This window comes from Adiantum capillus-veneris, chromosome 7, assembly GCF_014529385.1.
Source record: "Adiantum capillus-veneris isolate H3 chromosome 7, ASM1452938v2, whole genome shotgun sequence".
Lineage (NCBI taxonomy): Eukaryota > Viridiplantae > Streptophyta > Polypodiopsida > Polypodiales > Pteridaceae > Adiantum > Adiantum capillus-veneris.
Genome location: NC_140937.1, coordinates 40,145,186 through 40,165,651, shown reverse-complemented (window position 1 = coordinate 40,165,651; position 20,466 = coordinate 40,145,186). Strand labels below are relative to the sequence as shown.

At 43.8% G+C, this 20,466-nt stretch overlaps 1 protein-coding gene across 1 annotated transcript in view; it reads right to left on the bottom strand.

The window, feature by feature from the left end:
- Nucleotides 1-20,466, bottom strand: part of LOC147453721 (acetyl-CoA acetyltransferase 2-like) — a 154,202-nt gene that overhangs the window by 24,730 nt on the left and 109,006 nt on the right. Inside the window, exons 7-10 of the mRNA XM_086516962.1 lie at nucleotides 18,811-19,055; nucleotides 18,556-18,699; nucleotides 18,295-18,477; nucleotides 18,093-18,203 (exon numbers count right to left, since the gene is read on the bottom strand). Of these exons, the coding sequence (XP_086373088.1) occupies nucleotides 18,093-18,203; nucleotides 18,295-18,477; nucleotides 18,556-18,699; nucleotides 18,811-19,055 (683 nt within the window). The remainder of the gene's footprint in view (nucleotides 1-18,092; nucleotides 18,204-18,294; nucleotides 18,478-18,555; nucleotides 18,700-18,810; nucleotides 19,056-20,466) is intronic.

The following is a 20,466-nucleotide window of genomic DNA, read 5'->3' as shown; positions in this document are numbered from 1 at the left end:
GGCAGATGACTCTGCCAAATGCGAGACAATGCGTGTTGCCACCACAAGGATGACTCGGAAAGCGACCACAGCTGATTACCCCGATGCATAATCCATACATCAGACTGAAGAATGGCATAGACACTGGCAACTGAGATGAAGTCCAATCTGGTAGTAGCCAGATTCCAATCAGAGAAGCGAGAGTCTTCATCCAACGGAGGAATGGGCGAATGAGCAGCAAGCATGTTTTGAATCTCCCGCCAGAGAGGAGAATAGTGAAGACCCAACCGAAAGCGGGAGACGACATCAGCAAAAGAAAGAACATAACCCGAATCATCAACCACCTGATGCACCTGACATATTCCTTTTTGGGAAAGAACATACGCTTGGCGAGGGGACCGTTGAACCAAAGTCGAAGCAAAAACCTTGCTCCAATGCAGACTCTCCAAGCGAAGAGAGTTACCCCTAGAGGATTGTCGACCATCCCAAGCCAAATGTGAAGTGACCACCTTCCAATCAACAATTAGAGAAGATGTAAAGGGACATCCAGGAATGTGTCCTTCAAGCTTCCCAAACACAACATCCCAATAAGTCAGTTGCCAATACCAAAAGAAGGGGTGACAATGTGCGCACATAAATGTGTGACCATGAGAGCCCAGGGTTGCTGCTGCTCCACCAAAACTGGCAACAACATAGCTTTTCCAACTAGAAGATGACGTCTCAAGTCCAAAATATTCAACCCTCTAAGCGACTTGGGAGAACACAGCTTGTCCATAGATAAAAGCCGAATGCCCCTCTTGGTAGACGAGGTCCGCCAAAAATGTTCTAAAATATTGGACATGAGAGACTACAAGCGCAACTGAGGCCAGGACAACAAAGGCAAGTAAAATTGCACATAAGCCACAAGGATGCATTGGACAATCCTGAGACGCACATGAAGTGGCCACGTGGACAATTTCCAATAATTCAACTTGGAATGTAGACGTTGGAGCACCCAATCCATTTTCTTTATAGCCGATACATTCCAACCGAGCGGATAACCCAAATGGCGAACCAGAACATGGGGAGGAAAAATCTTCCCAGGCCACAATATCCTATGCCAGTCACACTCTTTCAAAGGCAATAGCTTGGATTTGCAAAAGTTAACTTTGAGACCTGCTGCCAATCCAAACAAGTGAAGAGTATGCATAATCCGTTGTACATCATCATAGTTATTACGAGGCATGAACAAAGAGTCATCCGCATAAGCCTGACCAGCAAACTGTCGACCAGAAGGTAAAGTAAGGCCATGCAGCCTACCAGTGGAGGTCAAGGAATCCAAGTACATAAACAAGGGATGAGTAGCGATCGCATAAAGCAAAGCACTCAGAGGGCAGCCCTGCCGTACCGACCGTCCCAAAGGCCAAGATTCTGTGAGAGAACCATCCAGCAAGCCTGCAAAAGTACTATTTGCATACAAGAAAAGCACGACACGGGATAGCCTAGGCCCAAAGCCCAAATGTCGCATGGTATCCGCAATGTAATCCTAAAGAACAGTATCGAATGCCTTTTCAATGTCAACCTGCATGACTAATACATCATGTCCAATATATTTTGCATATTCCATACCAACAATGACATTTGCGAGGTTATCAGTAATTTGACGTCTCGGAATGAAGCCGTATTGAGATTGATGCAAGCCTTCATGTAGAAAGCATTCGAGTCGGTTAGCAAGCATTTTTGCCATTAATTTATATACCACAGGCATAAGTGTAATAGGCCGCCAATGTGAAAATTCTTCACACAATGCATGCTTAGGGATCAGCTTGAGCAAACCTTCTTTCCAAGAGGAGGGTAATTCTTGTTGTTCCCAAGCTGTATTCATCATGAATAATAGAGGAGGGTAATTCCTGTTGTTCCCAAGCTGTATTCATCATGAATAATAGAGACAACTTCAAATAATCCCAGAAAGACAAGAAGAATTCCACAGAGAGACCATCCCAACCAGGAGCTCTCCATCGACCTAAATCAAGCAAGCTGGCATACAATTCCGACTCAGTGAAAACAGTTTCCAAGTCTTGAGCCTTCCGCAACGAGAGAATGGAAGTAACATGAGATAGAAACACATGACGCGCTTGGCGAGCTTCTCTCGTGGGAGAAGAAGGGGCCTCAAAAATCTTGCCATAATGAGAGCGTAGGGCTAATGCTAGCTCTCGAAGAGTGGAGGTCCACTCCCCCCTATGTCTCTCACACATACACAGACACACACACACACACAAAGTATTTTCACACACACACAGAGAAAATCATCGTACTGATACGAGCTAAAGAATGCTGAGGCTGCTTCATTTTTGCGCTGCACACATAAGCTCTTATGCTGTTTGATAGTAAGAGTCCGCATTAATCGGATATGCACTACAATTTTACCATACAAACACACACACGCGCGCGCGCACACACACATGAGCAAGCATATTCGCAACTATTCATAGAATATGAAGCAAGTTCTGAAGCTTGATTATGCCGCTATCTGCAATACTCAGTAAAATCGAGCCTCCACACTAATACAGGGCATATTGGAAGGAGTTCTGAAGTACTCAATTGACATCGTACAAGCACTATCAAATACAATCACTTACATGGCAGAAAATTCAATCGCCAATGATGCTAATGCATCTGCCTCTGCACCCAGCTTTACTTCATACAGTAGATATTCTGATGGGACCGAGTATAAAATGCCCCTTTAGTTGGGGTTTTTGCAAGTTTAAGTAAGAAAATTTACATTCCGTGCTGATTGTAGCATTATTTTAGAAAAGTGACAAACTTATACAAAAAGTGACGATTTAATTCTAAGCTTGATCCCTCTCTTTTACTTCTGCTTCGTTAATTGATGGCATAATCATAAGTCAACAATGAAATTCAATATAGTTAATTGGTCATGGTGACCCATAATGAAAATCCCTTTTACAAAAGTTACAAAACTATACTTAAGCCACTAAATTGGTTAGTGACTCATTACATATTTTGTGTGTCACCCAAAAATTTAGCCATCCTTTATTAATTCCAAACTAATTTAGGATTTTATATCCTTACTGACAATTTTTTTTTTAATGAGTGACACAATTGCGTATAGAAAACACCGTCTGCAGAAAAATATAGCAGAAAAGAAGTCTTTTTTTCTAACACATAGTATTGAGTGATTTTCTTTAAGCTCCCTCTTAAATATTACTCATAATAGAATTACTTCAAAGATAATTATCTTTCTACTCAATGTTCAATTCCTAGCCTTGTCTAGATTTACCTCCCTAACCGATAGCACATTAAAAGAAATGTTCAGGAGGGCTACCCTAAATAGAATGCAGACATTCATAGCAATAGTTGTTTAGAGCTATTTTTATTGCCTACCGACATGTGAGTAACAATAGGTTGGTCAAGTTGTTTACTAACCTTACTATGCTATAATCAATTCTTTTTTTGGAGAGAGAGATTGATGGGCAAAGAAGGCACTAACCCCCTTTAACATAACACGCAAGCATTAAAATAAACATTTTTTCAATGCTTGTTACTCAGTTTTAATTTATCTTCTCCATAACCATGAGTAATTGTCAATTCATGTCCTTAACACTATGCTTAACTTAACCAGACACTATGTCATTAACTTAGCCAAACACTATGCTTGAAAAGTTTGTCTCATAGCCATGAGTGATAGAGTCTATTACGGATCTTAACCTACCTATGAACTATGCCTTGGAATTTTTTTTGTTTATTTATACATCACATACCAACAAGACTAGAGTATTTACTTTTGGCTGCCATAGGCATACATGGATCTAGACAAGAATTTCATGTCATCATTGAACATATTTGAATGCATGGATAAGAGGGACATGGATGACAACTGCTAAGTCCGTCCTATACCTGCATTCCATGCCTAAACAAAAATACTGATGATTTTTTTGTTTGCATGATGGTTGCAGGTAAGGACTCCGACTTCTGTTATCTCTGGATTCAAAGCTGTTCAACCTTCTAAGTACAAAATGTCTACTATTGATACTTCACTTTTTTGTCTTTTAGATGTAGTTAAAACATAAAAATTTATTTTCATATGTACATATATTAAATGAAAAAAAATGTATATACGCATTTTTACTTACCTTTGTCAATTTCATTTTTGAATCGTTTGGTTCAAGTTGTGTATAAGATATATAGATTAATACTCCAAAACACACACACACACACACTTTTTTTTTTTGTAAACCTGCTTTGATTAATTTACAAGTGGGAAACCTCAAAGCGAGAAAAACCTGCAAAAAGAAAGGGATACAAAAGACAAAGCACTATGAGGCTCCGAAGGCTAGAAACAATCAAAGTAAATCCTGTAGGCATCAAGAGTGATGTCTCCAGTGTCATAGGCAAAATGCAGCGCTTGACCAAGAGATAATTTGAAATAGGGAAAGGAGTCAACAAAAGTGCCTTGGAACATTAAGGAGTTCCTATGATGCCAGATGGCCCACACAGTCCAAAATCTGACCCAGGTGAAGAAGACTGCAAACTGAGATTGTGGTGACCGAAGCACCCCAAAAAGCCAAAATCGTCTGTGAAAAGAGCCGGAAGGAAAACGTAGTTGAAGAGCAGTCGACACTTGCCGAATGAAGGCTCTGGAGTGACGACAACACCACAGTAAGTGTGGCACGGTCTCCTCAGCTTCAAGGCATCTGAGGTAGTAGGAAGGCGCAATATGCCGCGCATGCAACACACTGCCAACAGGTAGAGCTCCCACCAAGCACCGCCATAAGAAAACACGTTCCTTCAAAGGGAGATGACTCTGCCAAATGCGAGACAATGTGTGTTGCCACCACAAGGATGACTTGGAAAACGACCACAGCTGATTACCCCGATGCACAATCCATACATCAGACTGAAGGATGGCATAGACACTGGAAGCTGAGATGCAGTCCAATCTGGTAGTAGCCAGATTCCAATCAGAGAAGCGAGAGTCCAGATCCAGAGGAGGAATAGGTGAATGAGTAGCAAGTATCCTTTGAATCTCCCGCCAGAGAGGAGAATAGTGAAGGCCCAACCGAAAGCGGGAGACGGCAACAATGAAAGAAAGAACATAACCCGAGTCATCAACCACCAGATGCACCTGACAGATTCCTTTTTGGGAAAGAAAATACGCTTGGCGAGGAGACCGTTGAACCAAAGTCGAACCAAAAACCTTGCTCCAATGCAGACTCTCCAGGCGAAGAGAGTTACCTCCAAAGGATTGTTGACCATCTCGAGCCAAATGTGAAGTGACAACCTTCCAATCAACAATTAGACAAGAAGTAAATAGACATCCAAGACTGTATCCTTCAAGCTTCCGAAAAACATCCCAATAAGTCGGTTTCCAACGACCAAAAGAAGGGGTGACAATGTGTGCACACAAATGTGTGACCATGAGAGCCCAGGGTTGCTGCTGCTCCACCAAAACTGGCAACAACATAGCTTTCCGAGCCAGAAGATGACGTCTCAAGTCCAAAATATTCAACCCTCCTAGCCGCTTGGGAGAACACAGCTTGTTCATAGATAGAAGCCGAAGGCCCCTCTTGCTAGACGAGGTCCGCCAAAAATGCTCTAAAATATTGAACATGAGGGATTGCAAGCGCAACCGAGGCCAGGATAACAAAGGCAAATAAAACTGCACATAAGCCACAAGGATGCATTGGACAATCCTGAGACGCACATGAAGTGGCCACGTGGACAATTTCTAATAATTCAACTTGGAATGCAGACGTTGGATCACCCAATCCAGTTTCTGCATAGCTGATACATTCCAACCCAGTGGATAACCCAAATGGCGAACTAGAACATGTGGAGGAACAATGTCCCGAGGCCACAATATCTTATGCCAGTCACACTCTTTCAGAGGCAATAGCTTGGATTTGCAAAACTTAACTTTGAGACTTGCTGCCAATCCAAACAAGTGAAGAGTATGCATAATTTGCTATACATCATCATAGTTATTACGAGGCATGAACAAAGAGTCATTTGCATAAGCCTGACCAACAAAATGTCGACCAGAAGGTAAAGTCGGGCGATGTAGCCTACCAGTGGAGGTCAAGGAATCCAAATACATAAACAAGGGATGAGTAGCGATTGCATAAAGCAAAGCACTCAGAGGGCAGCCCTGGCGTACCGACCGTCCCAAAGTCCAAGATTCTGTGAGAAAACCATCCAGCAAGCCTGCAGAAGTACTGTATGCATACAAGAAAAGCACGACACAGGATAGCCGAGGCCCAAAGCCCAAACGTCTCATGGTATCCGCAATGTAATCCCAAAGAACAGTATCAAATGCCTTTTCAATGTCGACCTGCATGATTAAGACATCCTGTCGAGTATATTTTGCATACTCCATACCAATGATGACATTCGCGAGATTATCAGTAATTTGACGTCGCGGAATGAAGCCGTATTGAGATTGATGCAAGCCTTCATGCAAAAAGCACTTGAGTCGTTTAGCAAGCATTTTTGCCATTAACTTTTATACCACAGGCATAATCTTCACACAATGCATGCTTCGGTATCAGCTTGAGCAAACCTTCTTTCCAAGAGGAGGGCAATTTCTGTTGTTCCCAGGCTGTAATCATCATGAACAATAGAGGCACCTTCAAATAATCCCAGAAAGACAAGAAAAATTCCACAGAGAGACCATCCCAACCAGGAGCTCTCCATCGACCTAAATCAAGCAAGCTGGCATACAATTCCGACTCAGTGAAAACAGCTTCCAAGTCTTGAGCCTGCCGCATCGAAAGAATGGAAGTAACATGCGAGAGAAACATGTGATGTGCTTGGTGAGCTTCTCTCGTGGGAGAAGGGGCCTCAAAAATCTTGCCATAATGAGAGTGTAGGGCTAGTGCTAGCTCTCGGAAAGTGGAGGTCCACTCCCTTGACGGTAATTTAACTCTCCGTATAGCTTGAGACTGCCTGGAGTGATGCAAATGTTGAAAGAATTGTTTAGAAGCACATCCTTTACCTGCAAAAGCCTGTTGACAAGCTCGAGTCTATCATTTGGCCAATTTCCTCTCAACATTGTGCCTTAATATAGCGTGGACAGAAAACAACTCAGTCATTTGAGCGTCAATAAGAGAAGTATGATTAGCCAAGTGCATTAATTGGCTACAAGCATCCTTTGCCTGGTTAACCTGTTCCCTTAATTGTGACAAATAATCCCTGCCATAATCCTGTATAACTGATTGAACACGCATAACAAAACGGAACCAAGCTATGTCCATGTCAGCATACATCTGGGAGAGCAAAGGCGGGATGATATTCACAATCATAGTGCCAAAAGGCTCATGCTTGAGATAAGCATTATTGATATGCAAAAGTCTCTTCTTGGGTAGGCGATCATTTACATCAAAAGAGCCAAAACGAAGTTTCAAGCATACAAGAAAATGATCCGAGAGACACATAGCATATTCAATCCTCATCTCGTATACAAAGTCATCATACTGTTGCATGTGAAAAAGATACCAGCGATCCAGTCAAGCGCGATACATAGATAGAGCATTGTGCTGAAAAGTGAATCCTGGATCAGTTGGATGCAAAAAGGGCCATAAAATCAAGCCCATTACAGGTCGACATAAATTGATCCCATGATTGTCGTTCCATATGAAGCATGTGAGAATGGCCAGTAGTATTATCCGCAAGGTTTGGTGCATTATTAAAATCTTCACAGAGAAAGGCATTGGAACGCCAACAATAAGAAGAGATAGCACTCCACAACCATGTCCTATCTGCAGAAGCTGTGTATGCATATAATCCTCCAAATTCGAAAACTTCCCCATTAACAATACATTGGATGACCATCCATCTCACAGCCGGGTCATTAAAAACCAAGGTCGGGAGAAGTTCATGTCGAACAAGCATAAGCACTCCTGAATGGCCAGCTGATCCTACATAAGCTATCCAGTAGCCCGCAAAGTAAGAAGTCTGTCCTGCAAATTGATGCTGGTTATGCTCTTGAAGAACCACAATGTTTGCTTTACATGTATGTACATAGTGCCAGGTAAGCCGCCACTTGTTGTGATTACATAACCCACGCACATTATAGGAGATGAAATTCAACACACACACACGCACACGCACACGGACATGCGCGCGCACGCACACACACACACACACATGGATACAGCTAGCCACAAGGGCAATTAAAGAACTTAAAAAAGGCCCGTAGAAAAAACCTATTCTAAAGACAAGTAAAAGTGCCCTAGCCACCTACAATGGAGAGGACAACTTCCAACAACCTCTGAAATAGCATACACATACACAATGATCTCCAAGGGAAGCAATGACAACAATCAATGAAGGTTGTAAGAGTTTGAATCAAAGAAAACAACAATCCACAATCTGGGGAGAAGCATCAAACTAACATCTGCTACTATCAGTAACCAAAGGCCAACCAAAGAGAAAAAGGAGCTGATGGGGAGGATGAGCGAACATAAGCTGCAGGGAGACACCAAGAGCCTCCAACCAAGTCTCCAAAGGATGAAGCTCCAATATCTCCAGCTAGAAGAACCTAAGAGGAATTCTCACACATTGAAGAGACCAGTCGACTTGCTGAATGTGGCACCACAGAGTTGAGCACATCTCGACTAGGAAGGCAGAAGAGGAAACCGCAGCCAAGTCGAAAGGAAAAGAAGTTGCAAGGTAGCTTGGCAGAGATGAGATAGGATAGAGACCCACCTACAAAAATCACTCACATACACATGCAACACACACACACCAACACACACAAACGATACACCCACACACACCCAACATATACACGCAAGCAAGCCCCCCCCCCCAAAAAAAAAAAAAAAAAAAAAAACACACACACACACAACTAACAAACGAGGCAATACACACAATGCACACACCCAAGAGCTTGCACAAGCATTGAGACACACACAAAACACCCGAACGGTCACAGCTAAACACCTAGCGCGCACACACACACACACAGACATCCAAACATAAACACATATGCATGCAGCCAAGCAATGCACATACCCAACACATAGCACCACATACAAACATACCAAGCACAAGGGAAAGGGAATGGGAGGAAGGGGGGATATCAGTGATGACGCTGCAATTGGATGACATCAGCGGAAACAGTGCAAAGGCACGGGAACAATGAACCCGAGCCCCTAGATATGCTTCACCAGAGGGAGGCTTCAACCAGCTCGTGCACAGGCAGCCCACTCAATGAATAGAAAATGGACGCGGAGGGGAGGAGAGCCATGACTGCAACTGTTACCTGCAAAGAAGGGTAACAGGTGGGTGTAATGTTGGCGCAAGAGGGCGACCCTGCCATGGGGAGGGGACTGCATATAGGAGGCTGCTGGGGGTGTATGGACGGCTGAACAGCAGTAAGGTCAATTGACCAAAGCTGTACGGACGAGTGGGATGTAGAAATGGGCTGACATGGCACTAAGTACGGACACCTGTCTGCTAAGGTGGCCAACCCTCAGCACTAAACGGCGCCACTTTTGAGAGGTGGGAATCTGGATCGACGGTCCACAATCTTTGAACCATCTGACTGTCTGATTGTTTTTGGGAAAAAGAAAATTGTGTCCCCGTTTTTGCCCTTGGGCCTTGAATCCACCACCCCCTACACACAACACGACTACTCTATCGCTAAGCTATAACACGTTTATTGAAAGATAGGTGAGACTATATGTCATTATTGTGAAAAATTGTCGTGAGGGGTTCACATGATGTTTACATGAGGTTCACGTTGGACTCAATGTGATCACGCGAAGCTCACTTGAAATGACTGCGTTCACTTTGTGTTAACAGTTTTCAGTTATCTTTACTTGACGTTCACTTAGCGTTCACAACGGGTTTACTTTCATGGGGTCCACTCGACATTCGCTCGGTGTTTAATCCAACATTGGACAACGCATGCCAAATCACTCCACCCCCAACAAATTGTGACCATTGATCCCACCTCCAAAAGTGGTGTCAAATAATCACGAGGGTGGCCAATTGTGCGATTGGTGGCTGATAATGTGGCACTGCGGTACGAATCGTATGAAAAAATTGCTCATGTTCCAGGGATTGTACCATAGAATTGTGGTCATGGCAAGATGCTATTAGAGGCTGCGTGTGCAAGTTGCTTTTATGGCCATAGTGCTAGTTGTACTCACTCTGAGAGTGGTCTCTTCGAGCAGAGAGCAGTAATTGTAACATACCCAAGATTTATCGATAAAAACAATTTCAGTTACTTTGCAAAAGTATTTGAGTTTCGCATTTTTGTTAAGTCATAGAGAGTTTTAACAGAACAATCAGATCAGAAATCGGACTTTGGAACTATAAATTATGGCCCTTATTCACTTGGGAAGAATAAGTTGCTAAGGTTAGGAGCAATTTAATGCCCTAAGACTATAATTGAGAATAAGAGTTGATCTATGAGAAAGATAGAAAAACTTTTGGCTAATTTTTAGCAAAGAAAGAGTAGTTTTAGAAAATGAGTATTTTTAGGAAAGGAAAAGTATTTTTAGAGAAGCAAGAGAAGTCAAAATTAGAGCTTCTTTTCTTCTTTTTTAACAAGCTTTTCCTAAAATTAGAGTCTCCAAATTACGCATTGAAATGCGCCAAAAAAAAAAAGCCGCGAATGCACACAAACTTTTCTTCTTGCTTTTCACTATTCTTAGCTCCTTCCTCTTGGCCTTTGAGAGCCTATATAAAGGCCCCTCTTCTCTCCGCATTAACACACACACAGAGAAGCGGAAGCTCTCTTGCCTTGACGCCGGAGTTACCTTCTCTCCCTCAAACTCACACCCTCAACCCATTTCCATCTCCAACTTCAACTCCAACTCCAACTCCAACTCCCTCTTCTCTATTTTGATATAATGGCCCCGAAGCGAGTGACACGAAGCTCCAAAGATGCTCATGCCATTCCACCTCCAAAGAGGGTACAAAGGAAGGTATCAACTACTCCAATTGTAGCTCAAGCGGAGGCATCGGCTGCAGAAGAAGTAAAGTCGCCCAACCTCCAACACGAGAGGTAGTTGAACATGTTGCTAATCCAGTAAGACAAATTTATAATTTTGCATTGTTATACATGCTGACCTGGCAAGTCAAGCGTAAGAATTCCCTTAAAACGACCCAAAAAAGTGATTGTATCACAAAAAACAAGCATATGATTCCGTAGAGTAGTGAAAGAATTGTCTGATAAATTGTTGTTGTTTGATAAATTGTTACTGTTTGATATTAAGAGTTAGTGAATCATGTTTGAAGAATCACTTAAAGAGAAAAATTGTTGAAGGAATATCTTGTTTCTAGATGGAACTTGCGATTAGAGGAGATTAAGACGAGGTTATTGGCTCTCTTTTTGTTTCTTGCGGTTAGCGAGATGCATTGCGGTTAGCAAGATGCCTCGCGGGTAGCGAGATGTCCCTGCACTTAGCAATTGGAAAAGTTTGCACATTTCGCGGTTAGTAAATAAGTAAATTCTTTGCAACGACTCTGTTGGTTAGACACAGAAAGTCCAAGGATAGTGACAAACTCATAAGAAAAATTGGATATTCGTTTTGTTGAAATATAGGATTGTCGTCATTAGTCCCTGCTTGAGGAAAAATTGTTTTGGTGATGTTTGAAGGGCTGCATGAAAGAACCTGTACCCGCAATTAATAAAGGAACACTGTTTGTACATGTAAAACAATGTGGTAGTAATTAAAAAACAAGAGGAACTGGTGAGTGTGGTGTAGAAAGTGAGAGATTAGTATCCTAACGGAGTTATATCTACGGACGGGTGGACCCGATTAGTCGAGTACTTTTCACAAGATTACTAGTTAGTTCATAATAAGTCTCATATCACATTTAGGACTTATGAATGGCGGCCGTGCCTCTTCAACGTGGGGAAAAAGGCAGCGTTTATGGATCCTAAGTATGTTAATGAGATTTTATCTTTATGATATAGAAGTTAGTTCACATTAGAGTCCTTTGATTTTTCGACTTGGTTTGTGGTGTATGACCCTTATAACCACGTTCACGATGGATAAAGGACTTCCACTTGAGAATAAAGGAAGGCCATCTATCAAGTCGCCCCAATCTTCTGGGTTGGGAACCTCACAATTGTAATGTTGTTTGTTTGATATCACCAAAATAAAGAAATATCACTGATAACGTTCTGACGAACTCCACCTCTCATGTATCTCTTTCAGTTGTTCTTTTGTGCAGGTTTCTCAATTTCCAGTTGTGTTTAAAGTTTCTATTGGACCTACTCGCCTATTTGGCTCGTCGCTTATTATATTCATTTCTCCACTTGATTCCTTAAAATCCCAATGAGGACTTCCCTTAGGTGGATCTTTCCATTCCAACATTCCATTACTCAGTAAAAGGGTTATAACAGACTCGACTCGGACCCTCAAGCTTGTATAACCACTTTATCACTCTCGCAACCACGTGCATCGAGTTGTGAGTAACGATGATACGTAAAGTTGAAAAAAGAAAACTCTACGAGCTCAGCTCCAAGCTCCAGGGCACAGGGCACCCTCACAAGCACTACTACTCTCCCCGGAGGCGGCCCTCGACCTCTAGAGTCGGTGCACCCCTTGCTGCTCTTTCCCCTGCTTCGCGCAACATCTTAGACTTGCTGCATCTCGATTGATTCACATTTTTTTTCAATAAACTCCAGTCGGTACCTCCTACTACCGATATTAAAGCGTTAGTTGGTTTCACCTCCTCTATATGGAAAGCAGGTCAACGTGCTCGACATTGATAAGGACATGGGAGATGGAGTTATTGTTAATTTGTGAATCATTTGACATGGTGCCTAGAGCCAAATTGATCCGTAGACTATAGGAGATGGGAGTGCCCATTGAGTTGATTTGGGGGATCATGGCTCTAAATAAATTAGTGGTGGGACATGTACATCCTCCAGAGGGGATATTTGATTTAGTTCACTCCTCTATTGGAGTGAAACAAGGTTGTCCATTGTCTCCTACTCTATTTGGTATGTATATAGATGAGGTTTCTAATTATATTGACAAAGAGAGTGACAGAGGTGCCCAGCTGGCAGGAACATGGATTCCATTGTTGTTATATGCTGATGATATTGTGTTGATCTTTGACTCACCGGAGGGTATGTAATGACATTTGGATGCATTACATAGCTTTGCAGAGGATAGTGGATTGTCTGTAAATCTTGGTAAAACCAAGGTTATGGTGTTTAACACCACACCAAAATGGATTAGGAGAACATCATCTACACTTTGCGGAGGATAGTGGAACCTTGGTAAAACCAAGGTTATGGTGTTTAACACCACACCACAATGGATCAGGAGATCAGCACCTACATTCACTTATGGTCAGGAGACTGGGGAGTAACACATGCATACACTTATCTTGTAGTAGTCTTCACTGGGCCAAGGTTTTCTTTGAAGAGAGCAACATAGACTAGAGTGACCAGAGCGTATGCGGCCTTGGGAGGATTGGAGAGGATGTGTTCGCAGATTCAGTTCCAAGAACCCCAAAGAAATCTTTGGCTCTTTGATACCTTGGTTGCTTCAGCTATGCTTTATGGGGTTCAGGTTTGGGGACCCTCTGTGGGTCAGGATGGGTGGAGAGGTATGTAGAGGCCCTTGGTATCTTTGATCTTTCGGCTGACTAGAGCCAAGGCCTCCGTGCCACACAAGATCATTAGAGTAGAGTTAGCACCCCCCCCATGGAGATAGAAGCGCTTACCAAATCAGTCTCCTTTATGCAGAGGTTGTCAGATACTATGAGAGGCAGATATGCCAGATTGGCCCGTGAGTCCTCCAGACAGTTAGATTTACGGGGTGACACATCATGCTGGTATGCACAATTGTCATCATGGTTCCAGATCCATGGCTTCAGCATGGACAAATTCTCTCTCTCTCTCTCTCTCTCTCTCTCTCTCTCTCTCTCTCTCTCTCTCTCTCTCTCGCTCTCGTGCAACCGGTTTTGACCTAATAGACAGGAGTTCACTCTTTTGATAATAACTTCTTCATCCAAAGTCCGATTTGGGTGATCTATAGCCTCAATCAAAGAGCACAACACTGCTGCAACCAAAATTGGTCCCACCTGGGAAGTGTGCAATGCTAGGCTATGGGTGTTTACAGGTGCATGGCAAAGTGCTAAAGTAGGTGCAAAGGACCCGAGCAAGTAGGTGATAGTTGAAGTGTATGCTTGATGGGTTTTTTTAGGCCAAAAGGGCTTCAAAAGGGGCCAATTGGGATGACAGCTCCAAGTGTTTGAGGTGTTGGGATAGTGCTCTGGAATGTGGAGTTCAAGAGGAAGGATTTGTGACGAAGCCTGGATACATGGATACACACTTATCTCATGGGATACGGTGTGCTATTGGCCAGATACGCACATCCTCGCATCAGATTCAGATTGAGACTGGTAGATTTTGAAAAGTACTAGCAAAGGCCAGGATATGTCATGTATGTCATATTGAGCCAGAGACAGAGCTGCACTACATATGTCGGTGCCCTATGTACTATGAGATCCGTGGTCGCTTTCACTGCTTGTTCAGAGAGGGTTTCGGACCACTTTCTAGAGTCATGAGATACCCAGACCAGAGATGCCTAGGCCTGTTTTTACTGGAGTTAAGGAGAGCTTGCTGAGGACATCAGGGGAGAGCCAGTCTCAGAGGCCGATCACAGATTTCTTTACACTAGACAATGAGCAGCCAGAGGAGTGCTCACTCAACAAAGCTCAGCTTCAGATCACACCCACACCAGAGGTACGTTGATTAATCGGGCGATTGAGCTAGGGAGATCCAGACGACCACGATCACGGGGGGCTTCACAATAACGAAGGAGGCTGCAGCAGAGGATCCGGATCACCATAGCTCGACATGCGAGGTGCCCAGTCAGAGTACTGACTATGGAGGATATTGACGAGATTCGCCACTGACCGATGAGGGATTTCCTCTGAAAAACCCCCCCCCCCTCCCTTTTTTTAGTTATACTCAGACATTGTACTAGATTCACCACTTGTAACTTTTTTGTCTCATACGTCACTTTGGCCTTCTGTAGACGTTAATATATCATTTCATTTCTCTCTCTTTCTCGCCTATTTCGAGGCAAGCACAGAGTGCCACCGGACATCATCAAGGCAGAGCTTGCCACACCCCCCCCCGGTAGTGAAGGCACTCTTCTAGACGGTCTGCTTCATCCAAAGAGAGAGAGGTCCCGACCGACAGACTCACACGGCAATCATTTGAGTCAGCTATATAGATATCAGAGGCAGGATACAACAGAGCATGGTACACACAGATTAGAGCATGGTTCGGAGCACATGGCCTTGACCTGGATAGTTTGCCACCTTTCCAATACGACCCCAACTCTCCTCAGCTTCATCTCTCAGTAGTGTGTGAGAGAAACATAGTGATCTGACAGGATCTTTGGAAGCTCTATATCAAACAGACTTGGATCACATCTCCCCTAGCGGAAGATGTCACACTACAGAGACCATTTTCTTACCATACTGGAGGATGGGCTCATACAGCGACCACGCTATATGGACACCTACATGCCACACAACTCACGGGTGGCGATTGGTCAGCTCAGAGTGTCATCACACAGACTAGAGATCGAGGTGAGGCGAGCTCATGAAATTCCCAGAGAGGAAAGAGTGTGTAGAGTATGCAGAGAGGAAGTAGAGAGTGAGAAGCATTTTGTTTGCAGATGCAGAGCTTATGCACATATCAGAGGCCGATACGAGCTCTTATTCAGAGGGCAACCTACCTTTCGAGATATCATGCACTCTCGAGATCAAAGACAGCTAGGGCGCTACTTGCTAGAGATACAGAGGCATAGGGACACACTTTTGCAGCCACCTACAGAGACGAAAGAGATAGTCACAGCTTACATATTTCTTTCAAAGAGATACACCCCTTCCACTCCCAGACCCACTGAGGGGAGTGACCCTTCAGCAAGCTGAGGTGAGCCGGGCTAGATGACGCCCGCGGGCTACCAGAGGCCACGCCCCATGACTCCACCGCAGATAGATCGAGGAGATCCGGACCCAAGCACATCGAGCTGCTGAGGAGAGACGAGCCCAGATGATGGCTCACCCGGAGGCATTTATTAGGGCAGCCCTTGCTCCGGACCCTCCCATGTGCTACATTTTACACCCTGCCATTAGCACAGGATGGAGCTAGCTAGATTGATGCATTTGCATGGTCGTACTACCCTCAGCATATAGACATACACATATCCCTAGTACTAGAACTCAACCCATCCCCATAGATCTCATCACCCACCAGACGTCCTTCTCTCTTTTACTTTGTACTAGTTTGAACTATTTTGTCTTTTCCGATAGATAGAGGACATACACATATGTATACTTGATTTGTCTCATAGGCCCGACTTCGGCCTCACATAGACGTTAGAAAGCTCTCTCTCTCTCTCTCTCTCTCTCTCTCTCTCTCGTATGTTGATATTAGAGGCCGATACAAGCCACTATTTAGAGGGCAGCGTACCCTCCGAGAGATCATGCACTCTCGAGATTAGAGACAGCTGGGGCGCTACTTGCTAGTGATACAGAGGCACAGAGACACGCTTCTGCAGCCACCTACAGAGACCGAGGTGGGGGGGGGGGAGACAGTCACACCTTACACACTTCTTTCAAAGAGCTACACCCCTTCCACTCCCAGACCCACCGAGGGGAGCGACACTTCAACAGGCTGAGATGAGCCGGGCCAAACAACGCACGCGTGCTACCAGATACTAGGCCCCATGACTCCACCGCAGACAGATTCCGGACCCAAGCACATCGAGCTGCTGAGGAGAGATGAGCCCAGATGATGGTGCACCCAACTGCATTCATTAGGGCAGCCCTTACATCCCCCCATTAGCACAAGATGGAGCTAGCTAGATTGATACATTTGCATGGTTGTACTACCCTGAGCATATAGACATGCACTTACCCCTAGTACTAGAGCTCCATACATCCCCATAGATCCCATCATGGTTGCATGGTTGTACTACCCTGAGCATACAGACATGCACTTACCCCTAGTACTAGAGCTCCATACATCCCCATAGATCCCATCATCCACCAACAATTCCTTTTCTTTTTATCTGTACAAGTTTGAACTATTTTTGTCTTTTCCGATAGACGGAGGACATACACACATGTATACTTGATTTGTGTCATAGGCCGACTTCAGCCTCATATAGATGTCTCAAAGCTTCGGCTCATTTGTGGGAAGCACTTGCTATAGAAGGTAAGCATAAAGCAGAAATATCAGCTCTACAGCCTCCACCAACCATTGGTGTTGCCACACTCATCTGTCATAGCTGCTCATCTCGTACATAGAGTTTTAGCATACACACTGAAATTAAAAGCATAATGATCAAAAGGGCTTTGGTCCCTGCTATGGATTAGTAGAGTGGCCTTTTTTATTCAACTTGGCAGCCACTTTATGCTGCTCCCTCAATATGAAAAGCAGGTTGAAGCGCTTGTATCTGGCAATCTGTCAAGCCCATGAAAAAAAATGAGCCTGTGATCTGGTCAAACACAAAAATCTGCCTCCTATATAAGTCCTGATATCACCTAAGCTCCCAAAAACTTCGTATTCCTAAATCTTCTTCATGAAACCCCATACAGCATGGATCGTACATGTCATACACCTGTGTCTCCCTCTCCTGAGCCAAGGGGACATGTGAGGACAGCTGATCAACATTCTGCAAGGTCCATACAAACAGTTTCAGACAGGATGCAGCCATATGGGAGGCCTTTTTTCAGGCCCCTACAAGAAACTGGCAAATTCATCTGTTGGAAAAATAGGCTGGCTGCTTCATGTTTCCTTATTTTATCACCTTAAATAGTGAGAGAGTAAGTGTCTTGTATTTCAGCAATGTCTCCTAACCCCGTTTTATAGTTGTGCTCCATACCAGTGAATAGAGAGGTAGCATATGGGCAGATTTTAACATAACAAATGCCATCATCATTTGCAGATATACAAGAAAAACTAAACCCATAAAAGTGACTACACATAACTTGACTACTCGACACATAAAACAACAAACTACATATTAACGAAGCAAACACACACACACACACACCACTACAAATTTTTTTACGTATTTGAGTTTTACAACTAGATCAGGGCCACAGTAGCATACAGAGAAAGCTTCATTGATCTCAAATAAATCGATGTCTTTGAGGTGCAGGCCAGCTTGCTGCAATGCAAGAGGGATCGCCAATGAAGGGCTTGTAGGAAACTTTTCAGGTGCCTACAATCAGAAACAAAAATACAGTTAACCGATTCCCGCTTGTAGCAGAGTTGCTTTTTGAAATAAATTAATAACCTATGACAACAAGCACCTGCTCAGCATCGCTAAACCCCCGTATGTAAGCTAGAATTGGAAGCCCATGCTTTTCAGCGAACATAGTAGATGTCAATAGAAGGGCAGCTGCTCCATCACTAATCGACGAAGCATTTCCTGCGGTAATGGTGCCATTAGATTTAAAAACTGGTGGTAGGTTCTCAAGTTTGTCCGGATCAAACTGCAAGAAGGATGATTTTAAGTGCCAAGGAAATATTAGCAATTTTCATTCCATCAATACATTTAACATACAGTACACCTTGGAGCATTCCTCATCAAAGTCCACGACATTGATCTGTTTTCCCTTGTTCCCTGAAACCGTCACTGGCACAATCTCTGTCTTGAAGAGACCTGTTGCTTGAGCAGCAGTTGCTCTCTCAAAACTTTTGATTGCATGATCATCCTGGCATCAAACCATCAACCCCTTTTAAGTACAGAAGCTACTTGCAATCCAGAATACATAGTAGTCAGCATAGGTTCCAACTCAACAAAGAAGTTGAGTGAAGAAGTGTACCTGATCTGATCTCGAGATACGCATGTCTTCCGCACACATTTCTGCAAATATGCCCATTGAGACATTCTTCAGAGGATCTTTCAATCCGTCATGCACCAAGCTATCGATTAAGTTAAAGTCGCCAAGGTGCTTTGTAGAGCGTACTCTTGGGAGAAGAAAGGGAGCATTTGACATGCTCTCCATCCCTCCGGCTACAACCACCTCACGCAAGCCTAGCATGATGGCTTGTGCTCCAAGCATAACAGCTGAAGACCAGCCAATAACACAAGGAATTACAGAAACATCAGAACTTTGCAACCAGAGTTGTAATTTAAGTCCAGTTGCATTCAAGAATGCCAACTTTTCAAGAGTTGAATGGCGGGTGCATGAGTTTGCATTCATGATAAGAAACTTAAAACTTGAGAGCTGAATTTTAAAATTAAAACTCCAAATCAAAGCTTACATGATAAAATCAGCCACAGATGCTTGAAAGCTAGTACACCAACACACTATCAAAACTTTAAACTTCAAACAACCAAGTGCAATCATGCCTGTAGTCAGGGAAATTGGACTCAAGGCTCAAGTGTGCAGAAACGTACTCACATTATGACCATCAGAAAGAAGAACCAGTGTCTGAGTACTAAAGATTGTAGGTGCGAGCCCAAAAGAAAAGCATTAACAATCGTAAGGTTTGCATGACCGTTACAGGTAACTATGCATTAATGGTACCTACATACTTGACAGCAACTTGTTTGGTGCTCCCTTGTTACGATTAAAATTTGTTTGGTGCTCCCTTGTTGAGATCACATCTCTAGCACTCCCAGAGGCATGTTTATTTCTTCGGAACTTGAAATTGCACTTGCAAACTTGAGTTTTCTGACTTGGAGAACACAAGGTCTTTCCTGATGAAAAGGAGAAGAAAAGATCTACCTTGATGGGGACCCCAAAGTGGCCCAATGAACAGATTGAGAGAAATGCATGCTCCGCTCCTTTGGGAAGCCCTCCACCATAGCTCTGTTAAAGATATCAACGGCGCTATGACGTCAGATGTGCAAATAAGGTGCTCACTCTGTAATCCTGTGTGGTCAGCAGATCTGCGATGCTGTAGTCGGTATATGGCTTGTGTTACCATATTTGTGGTGAAGCAAGTGGAGATGGTAGGTCAAGGCTCAAGTGGCTCTTGGATCGGAGGCCACCAAGGGACATTATACAACCTCTCTACATAATCATGCCATGCCTGTGGGTTCTCAATGCGTGTGGTCAGGTGGGGCTCTCTAGGAGTCCATCATGCTGTTGCACTATCAATACTCATGAATAGGTGGTAAAGCTCAAGCTCCTCTGCCTCCTCGCAAGCTCAACGCTTGTAACATTCATCTATCGTCTGGCATCCTGCTCTGTAATCTTCCCTAGAGCTCTTTGTGCTTGTAGGGTGTGGTAGAGCCCTCTGCGCTCATCATCATACCAACAGTTATGTGGCATAGTCCCGGAAAAAGGAAGGGGGGGGGGGGGGGGGGGGGGGGGGGGGTACGTCCGGTGTGAGTAGTGTGCGGAAAGAAGTTGAGGGCTGATGTGTGCAAGACAGATGAGATGTGGGAGGTGAATGTGGACAATGATGCAGATAGATCAAGCCAGAAAAGGAACCTCTGCTGAGTATACAGGGGCTAGTTCTCGTGTGAA